The sequence below is a fragment of the Glycine soja genome, chromosome 15, assembly GCF_004193775.1.
Source record: "Glycine soja cultivar W05 chromosome 15, ASM419377v2, whole genome shotgun sequence".
Classification (NCBI taxonomy): domain Eukaryota; kingdom Viridiplantae; phylum Streptophyta; class Magnoliopsida; order Fabales; family Fabaceae; genus Glycine; species Glycine soja.
In genome coordinates this window covers 47,037,689-47,048,134 of record NC_041016.1, presented here as the reverse complement: position 1 = coordinate 47,048,134, position 10,446 = coordinate 47,037,689, and the positions used below count along the sequence as shown (strand labels likewise).

The window sequence follows — 10,446 nt, the reverse complement described above, 5'->3', positions numbered from 1 at the left end:
CATGTCTTGATGAAGGCAAACTAACCTTGTGTTATCATTGACAAACAATGTGGATCCACGCTCGGTTGTAATTGTTTGGCCGTTGTAATATACAAAAGCTCAAACATCAAATGAACTCATTTAAATAAAGAAGAGTTGATGCAACGCTCAGTTAATTGATGTTATGAATATAGACTATAGGCTAATGATATTATGCGGAAGGTAATACCTATGCCAGTAATATTTATAGGCAAAAATCCTTTAAAAAAAAGCTTTAATCCAATGATAGAAAAATTAACAAAGGATTGTCATTGTTGCCAACAAAATCAACAGCTAAGATAAAACCAAATCTTATAATCATTGTCACTTGTACCAATAAAAGTAACAGACATGATACTAACAATATTTTTTCAATTAACTAAATGCGGAAAGTTAAAAGTAATCCCCGTAGTGGTGTCTAGTTCCACATTGTTGTTGTCGTCTCTTATTATGTAGAGGATTTTGGCAGGGTTGTTGTTGTTGTCGTGTTGCATTTTGTCGATTGTCAACAATTTCTTGATATGATTCGTCCACATCTTGACTAATACTTAAATGACGACGGAGTAAAACTATCAAATGTTGCATGCAAGAAGAATTGCTAGCATCATTAAGATGATATGATGAGTATTTAGCGGAGTACATATTTTGCATGTATGTATGAGTTGACTCTGGCATTCCAAGGTTTGCACCAAACAAATTGGTAACAAATTCTTTAGGAGCTGATACAAATGAGTGTGAACAATTGTCAATATTTGACTATGGTTGTTGTTGAAATACAGAGAATGCAAATGAATGATGAGGTGGCTCAAAATCTTTATTGAGCACGATGCTAGGATTAGAGGTGTTCTCCTCCTTCGTGCACGTTGTTGTGATTTCATTTGATGTGTTTCAACACTTGTGTTACCAACCCCATGTCAACTGTAACCTGTGGCCTTTGCATAGTCATGAAAGATATCAAATTTTTAAAATACCATTCCATGTATTCACGAGTTTGTGATGGAAGACCATGAATATGCTATCCCACTATTCCCATTTAGTTTTATTCATTTCATAATTCAATCTACCTTGCACGCTTTTCTCCCCAATTTTTGTCCATGTGTTGTACCATGCCCATCTTATTTACTAATGGAAATGTTTTGGAGGTATTTTACTATGCCCCAAGGTAGTTTTGGTGCACCACATCAAAGTCTTTGCTCTATTATCAGAAAAACATAAGAATTAGAAAGAAAAAAAATTAGTAGTTCTTTTAGTTACTAACCCATTGTTTAATTCAGAGTAATAAGGAAATAAAATAAAAATAAATTTAATAAAAATACCAAAACTTTCACTATTTGTTTAAAAAAAATAAGGAAAAAATGTTAAACCCACGAGGGAAGAAAAAAAAACGCTCCCTCAAATTACATGAAATAAGAGGGAGAAAATACCTCTTTTCATTTTTTTTAGCCTCTTAAAAATCAAATAGTTTTTTATAACAAATTTAAAAAATACATCTAAGAAAAAATAATGTAATAAAAGGTTACAAGTTTTTAAAATTTAAATATTTTTTTGATATAAAAATATTTTTCATTCAATTTATTTATTTCCACCAATACTAAGGTCAGCCAATCTTCTAAGTATGATACGAGATCCAGTACCTTTATAGTGAGTAACAATTGATTGTCACTTCCCTTGTTTATATGATGCCCTCCCCCCACTCGAGTTCTAACTAACCATGGATGGAATCAATCTCTACTAATGTTTTGATGTCTTCTTTTTGTGATGATGCTCTTCTCGCTGGGAACAGTCCTTACGAGACCAATCTCCATCAACTTTGTCATTTTCATTCTCATGGTATTTATACTCATCCTGAAGACCTGATCTTCTTCTGTGTCTTGACCTTTTCCTAGAGTAATAATCATGTTGTGTTTCCATCTCTCCTCTACCAAGCAAATCTTTGTCGGATTCAGAAGCATCACCGCCACCCTGATTGTTTTTTTTTTTTGCTAATATGGTGCCTTTTCTCATCTCTGCTCCACTTTCTTGAGTTTCTTCCTTCTCTGCCAAGCTGTTTTTCATTGACCCTACTATCCCATTCCACATCAGAATCTTCTTCATGGCTTCTACTATTCAGAGTGTATACATGGTGCCTTTCCCTATTTTCCTCCTTTTCTAACCATTCCCAGTCAGAATCCGAATCGGAATCAGGAGTTCTGCCTCTGGATTTCCTTTTAAAGTTGGCATTCCAATCCTTATCAGGAGTTCTATGCTTTGTTTCATCTTGCTGTTTTCTTCTACCTTAATGGCCACATTTTAACTGATCCGTCGTCTCCCTAGATCTTGACCTTCTTCTAGAGTGGTAACTTCTAAGAGAACAAGTATAAATTCACATGAAAAAATATACAGAAATATTGACATAATTAAACAAAAAATTATAAAAATAAATAAATCAAGACATGGAACAACTCAAACTTCCATCTGAAGAAAATTATTTCAAGTTTTATTTTCTTCACATCAACAAATTTTATTAGCCACAAAACTGTAGCTGTTTCCCTAAACGCAGCAAAACTGCACAACATCAATCACAAACATTCAGCCCTGTTCTCCATCATGCTAAAATTTACCACAAATTTGCTTGATATACAATCATCTACATAGGTTACAATTTAACCAGTAACCAATTTAATCAATCATATGTCATGTAATGAGGAACGAAAAAGTGAAAGTGCACCTGTCAGAATCTGTTTTTGACAAACTCAAATTTCCTTGCTCCCTTGAAGTCTCATAATCATCAGAAAAACCAAATAAAGTGATCATCTTTTTTACCCAAAATTTCGGGGGAGGTTTGTCAGAATCAGCCCATTCATAGTCTCCGCCAGGATTACGAAAACAGTGGATAAAATTGCATGCTGTTCCATGAGAACAAGTCTGTTAAGATGCACAAGAAAGGAACACCATTGTGACTTTGTGAGCATGATTCATCAATGCCAAACATTTTCTAACATCTTTTACAAAGTTAGAAGCTTCAGTTGAAACCAACCAAGAGTTTATATGATCTGCACAAATGAAACCCAGCAGCACTTGGTTGTATCCAAAAGACAAAATATAAGAATATAAGATAGTAGTCAACATCATCAATATAATTGTATACCTTGAAACCTGATTTCATATACTCGCCACATATGGCAACCTTCCATCTTGTTAAGTTAACAAATTGACAACTTACCTGCCATAAATCATAGCCAGATGAGAATAATGAGAAAAACATATGAACAACGTCAAGCAATTCAAGTCTTCTGCACTTGATCGTAAAACATCTGTGAACCAAAACAACCATCCTTTGGAAAAACTCACTCTGAACTTTAAACCTGACATAAGCTTTCAGTATAGAGCTGAACTTTCTCTGCCACGTTATAACCTAAATATGCTACACCTTTAACCAGTTTTACATCAAACATTTTTCAGACTTTCCTCCAATATAACATGAGTTACAGGACATCAATTAAAAAAACCACTAGATGGATACGTTACTGAACACAGTACAGATGAAGTCCAAAGAAAACATCATAAGGCACATGAATTACTATCATACTAGGAGCTTTCTCGAAATTCATACAATCATACTTGCAGCATTAAAGATATTCATTTGGTACAAACAAGACATAGAAATGCAATACCTGTTTCCCAGCAAAGTAGCGACCATTCACCGAGTTATAAGCAAGCAGAGCAGAATCAAGAGATTTATACTGTACATAGACATTTCCTCGCCAGTGAAATGAACCATTTTTACACACCTGACAGGGATATATAGATAATATGATCAATACCATGAGATACAAGAAATTATATAAGTAGGAAGTGCAGGAAATCAAAGAGACAATGACTCAGATCTTCAAAATGTTTTCACATGAACTTCCATTTTGGTTTTCAAAATATTGTTCTTCTATTGCTCACAAAAAGGAAAAAAAACTATATCCCATTTTTGGCTTACTTTTAAATCACAGTTATCAATTCATGTAGTGGCAGAGTAGCTGACCCTGAAATGGCTATAATAGGATGGTGCACAGCAGAAAGGTTGCAATGGTAAAATTTTGGATACAAGGTAAATATTTTATATTTGAATACTATACATGCTCGAATATACAAAATTATTCAAAATGAAAGACATTCATTAATAATAAGAAAAAAATAACGGCAGATAACAAAATGAAAGGAAAGAGAAAAGAGGATAGTTAGCAAAGGTGAGCATAAAATGTTATCCAACCAAAGCCAACAAATACGAGAAGGGAAAACAGAGAGAGAGGGAGAGAGAGAAATACAGGTTGGATCAGTTTACAGCTTAAACGGATTAAAAAAATTGGTTTAAAATGGGGACATCTAGGTTGGCTTTGAGTTTCTCAAATGTGTTTCATCGGTACCCGAACCACATATATGAAGAACAGAAGAAGAGCCCAGAAGCAGTTCTAATGAAGATAGTAAGACCAGGAAAATAACTCGAGCTTTGGGTACATGACAGTGATTGTTGCGCGGTCTGTGTGGTATGACAAGTGTTAAGCCTCAAGGCTGTGACCCTGCATGGATAGTCATGCGATTCATATGATCTGACACCATGCCTTGACTGTTGAAAGTTGAAACAATTAGAACCATTGGATTCTTTTGTTTAAGATCTTGATGGTGAATTTAGGGTGCAGAATTTTTATAGTTCATGTGTTATATTGGCAAGTTTTACATTGGTTGCCAATGGCCTAACACAACCCTCCTCCTTTGATAGAACTTTTAAAGTTAGATGGTATATTTTAACTTATAAATTGCATCTCAGAGCTCAAGAAACTCCCCTTGTATAACCACATTGACGAGAAACTGAAAGCATGATTCAGCAGGTCATATCACATCACAATTTAATGAAATAAAATTTCAAAATTGAAGAAACGAAAAAGGGGAAAGAAAGCAAGGGACCCAAACACATTTTCTTCTCCTTTCTCAGGTAACTTGTCATTTTCTCAAAGCCTAACTCTTATCTTCTAGTTCTCCATATTACATTTTCTTCATCTCTTGGTTTCAGTCCAATCCGCCAAAGCCAACCTTGAAACTATCTGTCAGAGCAATCCAAGCCATCCAAACCTAGGAATGCCTCCATTGTATCTTTTCAAATTCATCTTTAACATCATCATGTGTTAAACCAAACCTGACCTCCTTGCTACCCTACAGGAGCTATGCAGGCAACAATCCATTCAGTCTGTTTAAACCTGCCTGAGTTACACAACCCCGGCTAACCCAAATGAACTGTGTGGTCAGAAACAGGCCAAATACTACAGCCTTCGGGTTGCTTAGGTTTAGGCTTTGTAGGCCCAAAACCGACTGATGATCACTCCTGATAGTTAGAAAGTAGGAACAGGAATGGCCAGAAAATACAGAGGACAGGGCAACACTGACAAAGGTCAGCGATAGCTGGAAACTGTTGCTAGAGAAAGATGGGTGTTGACGAGAGTGAATGTGCTCAAGTAAGTGTGGGAAAATTAGGGGTTCATTTGAAAGTTGAAACCTCAGATTCAATGGAAGAGGGGTTAGATCACAATATTACCCGCCTCCCCATGAAAAGCCCTAGGTGATAATTACAGGGCTAGATTAGGGTTCTAGCACCTGGTCACAGATGCCCTTGCAACTCCTGCAAATTGCCACAATTTCACTTGCTACCATGATCACTATTTAAAACCGTGATGCTATTTGAGTTCCATAGCCCAAGAGCTGGTCTGCAACACCATCCCACTATAGCATGCTATTGACAACTACGTTTTCAATAAGCCCATAATATAGCTAGATATAAACAATCATCAATTAGCATTTGTAATATTTCCAAGAGAACCCATAAAATTTTATTTGAAGATATTGAAAATTACACTAAGGCCAAAATTAAATGAGAAATATATTTTCTAATTTTCACAAGTAAAACTTACACACACACACACACACATGGTATGGTAGTAAAAACGAACCTTGAAGTTCACAACTTCCCCAAACTTCAGGAACTCTGTGTGAACATCCTCGTAAAATTCTTCAAAACAGCGTTCAACCTCTTCATCTTTATACTGAAAAAGGGGTTAAACAGGTCAAACAAGATATTTATATATTTAAATATAACACTACCTCTAGCCAATTTCAGCTTTCTCTATAGTGCATAAGGGAACAAAAAGATGCTACATAGTTTGGCTTATGACATATGGGAAGAAGTATATTATTGGAAATCAAAAAGAAGAAATAACATTGAAAAAAAAAAAAACAAAGAAAGTGCACCTTCATTGGATAGCAGTGAAAGTAACAGCTTTATAAAGAGTGTTGGCAGGCAGAACATAAAAGAGAAGCCAAAAAGAAAATCCTCTACCATAACAGTTGCATTCACACAAACTGATTTAGAAATCCTAACACTCTACTCCAATCCAATGCAAGCATAGGAAATCTGCATATAATCTTTTCTTCATTCTTATCTCCAAAACCTCTGCACACTACTCCTAAGCCCAAAGGAAAGGCCTGAAGTATTCCAACAACTAGAGTACTAGTTTCATCTAAAGTGACGTGATTGATCATTCATCTCGGTTGGTGTTGATGCAGGAAAAAAATATTTAAAAAAATCACAATAGCAATGTATTTTAAGAACCACTGACTGAATCAACATTTTTAAGGTCTTGCTGTCGCAATCCGAAACCCTTTGAAGGTCATGAACATTAATCTGCAACATAGCACCATAAGCCAAGACTTGGATGACGCCTGATAACTACTTATGGTTAAGGAGCAAGAACATGTAAATTATTAGAGTTATGAGATTTTGGAAGTTCTAACAAAGATTTGGGGGGAAAAGTGTTTTAAAATATTCAGTGAATCTGTTAAAATGTTATGCTGACATAGTATTAATTGCAACATCATAGGAAACAAAAATCTTCCCCTCCTACATGAAAAAATAAATTAATAAATACATCACAAAAGTATGGTTCTAATGGTATTATGAGTAAAGGACTCATAGTAAATAAAAATCAACGAAAAGGGGAGGGGGGGAATAGTCAAATGAAGCTAATTGAAAGAAATGGATTAAGTGACTATCAAGGGGGGAGGGGATCAATATTAATAGGTTATTTTCCAGGCTGAGCAAGTAGGATACAACAGCTAATATCGTTAACTTTGACCAACCAAGGCCAAATCATAAGCCTACAGCAAAATGAATCTTGCAATGAATCCCTGATTATTAAGTCAAAGAATTGAACTGAATACGCTCCTTTCACAAGGACAAAAATATCAGATGAAGCAACTGCATGAATTTTTCAATCAAGAAAAATGAAATTAAGGAACTAAAACAATACCAACTTCCTGTACATAAGATGTAAGGGGGGTGACCGGAAGAGTTAACAATAACAAGATGAACCACAGAGAGAATTCGATACTTTGAATTGGATTTATTTTGATTATTAAATTAATAGTTGAAGGGTGTGAGATGTAGATTAAAGATGTAAAAGGTTTTGTTATCGTGTTATTATTAAGAAAAAAGAGCATTGCATAAGCATTGATGATTGATGTGAATAAGTAATAGTAAAGGTGATGAAGTCATGAAGAGGATACATATACAATGAAGCAAGTGAACAGACCTCAAGGCCCTCATCTTGGTCCCGATCGCAAGCAAGGCCAGGACCGTTATACATATTTTTGATAAGAAAAGTGGACGACTTATCAGGGTAAAAATGGACTCTGCTACAGCGTATGCCAAAACAACATGCTCCTGTTTTTAGATGAAAAGGGCAATGAGCTTTATCCTGGCATGGAAATAGATGCCAAAAAGCAATGAGTGAGTCTGAAGAAGAAATGAGGATTATTCATTGAAATGAAATGTTACCTGTTCAGTTCCGAAATTGGGTATTTGTTGAGCAACATTCTCGAGCGTCGAATCCGGGGGTAAGGGATTGGATGTAGGTCTATTATCCTCCTGCTGCAAAGGATGATAATCAATGATGAATGGCTGGCACACAGTCAGATGAATGCATGTAGTACATAACAAATTATGGGGGGTAATGGATTGGATGTCGAATTCGATTCTAGAGCATGTTTGGAATCCGTCAGCAAAATTACTTTTGAGGCAAAAGTAATTTTGCCAACAGCTCAGGACCCTTGCATTTGCATTCATTTGCCTTTTATCCGTTGCATTTACCTTGGAACATGTATCGTCACAGCATTTCCAACTGCAAACAAAACATGCACTATAACATTACCTGGTGGTCGTTTTGATTAGTCTCATTAGGCTTTGGCTTGTCCTTGTCGGTAACCCTAACTCTGAGTTGTTTCTTCTTGAAGATGATCTCATTTCCTTGCCAAATGATCTCTGGAGGGCCTTCTTCCTCCACGCAATCGAATTCATCGTCCTCGTCTTCTTCTTCTCGTTGTTGTTGGTGCTGCTGCTGCTGTTGTTTTCGGGCAATAACCGTGTCCATCCACTCCTTCTCTCTCTCCTGGAAGAGGATCATGTCCCTCTGCATCCTCTCAGCCTCCTGCTGCTCCAGCAACTGCATTTGCCTCTGCTCCTCGGGGTCGATCAGGCGCTCTTCTTCCTCCCGCCGCTCCCTCTCCGAGGCCTCCTTCCTTGCCTGCTTCCGCTTCATTTTCTTCATTGCCTTCCTCTTCTCCTCTCGACTCATACTCTTACTTCTTCCATCAAATCCTTCTCCTCCATTCCTATCTTCTCTTCACCCTCACTAGAGTAAATTAAAAAAAATTAAAAAATTAGAAGATTATCTTCTTCCATCAAAACCTTCTCTTCCATTCCTATCTTCTCTTCAGCCTTACCAGAGTAGATTAAAAAAATTTAAAAAAAAATTAGAAGATTATAATAAGCAGCCTTGAGAGGATAAATATGACCTAGTTTAAATGGATCCAGCTTGTATATTTTTTGTTGACTATAATTAAGTCTCTTTAGGACCTAATGTATAATGCTATTGATAGGCTAAACTTGAAGAACTTGTACAATATTAACTATTGATTCAACTATCCATTTTTGTTCATTGTTGGCTTTTAATTTCATAAAAAAGAAAATGATTTTTTTACTAATACTTAGATTCTACTCTACTCACTGGTTTATTTTATGTTGTAAGAAAATATAAATAAAATCTGTTAGAGGCAAAGAAATCGCTTATAGGAATGGTGAATAGAGAAGAGCAAAACCTGTGAGAGACGTGATTGTGCTGATTTACAAAAGGGGGTGGTGAGGGTGAGGGTCGACGACGGCCATTATCACCGTCCACCGCCATAAGCATAGCATATGAAAATTCATATGCATTGTGGTGATTTACAAAATACGTCTCTTGTTTTTGAAAAAATGCAATTATGATCTGTTTCTTTAGTTTAAATTTAGAAACTTAATATTAAATTAAAAATTCATATAATATAATTTATATTTATAAAATCCTATTTAAATTATTTTATCATATCTTACGTTAATTTAAAATTAGATTTAAATATGTTCTTAATTCTTTAATTACAATATATTTTTTATTTTAATCATCTAAATTAAAAATTATTTTTTTAATCTTTCAAATTTATAAAATATTTGTATAGTCCATCTTCACATAATGCATGTGAAACAAGTAATATAAAGTTCATAGTCTGCAAGAATCAAATCCTTTTTTATCTCCCCGAGGGAAGAAGCCTCTTTTCCTCCATGCCACCACCCTTGAAGCATATAGTTGTTTAGAGTTTAAACCCTAATCTAGCTCAATGGACATATATTGAGTGTTTCTCATCATGTGGCAAGATAGGACAATTGAAGTGTATGTTTGATGCTCCCAAGGTGATGGAGTGTCTTGTGAACTTCCTAATGTAATCATTTAAATTTGATCGATTTCGATTTAATTTTACCATAAATTCAATTCAATCATGCTAATGAACATCCTAATTTCTTTATTAGGAAAAGAGATGCAACTAGGAAAAAAATCAGAGAAAAATATGTGCTTAAAAATTGTCCATTGATGTATAGATGACACCAAACTAGATACTTGACTATTGTTTGATCCAATTTATTATTAACTTTTTTCTTCTTAAAAATAGAAGTGAGGTCAGACACTAATTTTATAAAAGTTTTTAAAATTATGAAAAGATAACACAAATATGTTTTTAATCACTTAAATATTGAGTTGATTTTTTTAGTTTTCAAATTACACAACAATCGAATGTGTACCAGATCGTCACAACTATGCACGATTGCCATAATATGATAGTGAATTAGTGATGTATAGGGATATGAAGCCGAAGAACTTCCTTTTTGTTATGGACTTCTGAAATATCATGTAGTTCTTCAAATGTATCCACAATTAGGTTGTTCCCTCTCTTTTTTCTTAGAGTCTACCTTAATAAATAGAGTAATTACACTCCACTATCTTAAGATTTTTTAATATGAGACAAAACTTCAAACTTACTCTAATA

At 35.0% G+C, this 10,446-nt stretch overlaps 1 protein-coding gene across 5 annotated transcripts; it reads right to left on the bottom strand.

Annotated features, from left to right (window-relative positions):
* Positions 1-320: 320 nt before the first annotated feature.
* LOC114388660 (zinc finger CCCH domain-containing protein 5-like) lies at positions 321-9,311 on the bottom strand. Of its 5 annotated transcripts, none has more exons than XR_003661517.1 (9): positions 8,244-8,929; positions 7,871-7,963; positions 7,626-7,790; positions 5,988-6,080; positions 3,672-3,788; positions 3,146-3,220; positions 2,726-2,922; positions 1,653-2,360; positions 321-1,213 (listed from the first exon to the last, which is right to left on the bottom strand). XR_003661517.1 is itself a non-coding variant. In XM_028349266.1 (9 exons), exons 2-9 carry the CDS (start codon positions 8,664-8,666, stop codon positions 2,294-2,296), a joined length of 1,230 nt encoding a protein of 409 aa, XP_028205067.1. In that variant the 5' UTR covers positions 8,667-8,723; positions 9,190-9,311; the 3' UTR covers positions 1,559-2,293. The 5 variants fall into 5 exon arrangements, 4 of the variants coding, with proteins under 4 accessions (XP_028205067.1, XP_028205068.1, XP_028205070.1 ...); XM_028349266.1 differs by lacking the exon at positions 321-1,213 and adding an exon at positions 9,190-9,311 and having other exon boundaries at positions 1,559-2,360; positions 8,244-8,723; XM_028349267.1 differs by lacking the exon at positions 321-1,213 and having other exon boundaries at positions 1,559-2,357; positions 8,244-8,931.
* Positions 9,312-10,446: the final 1,135 nt, after the last annotated feature.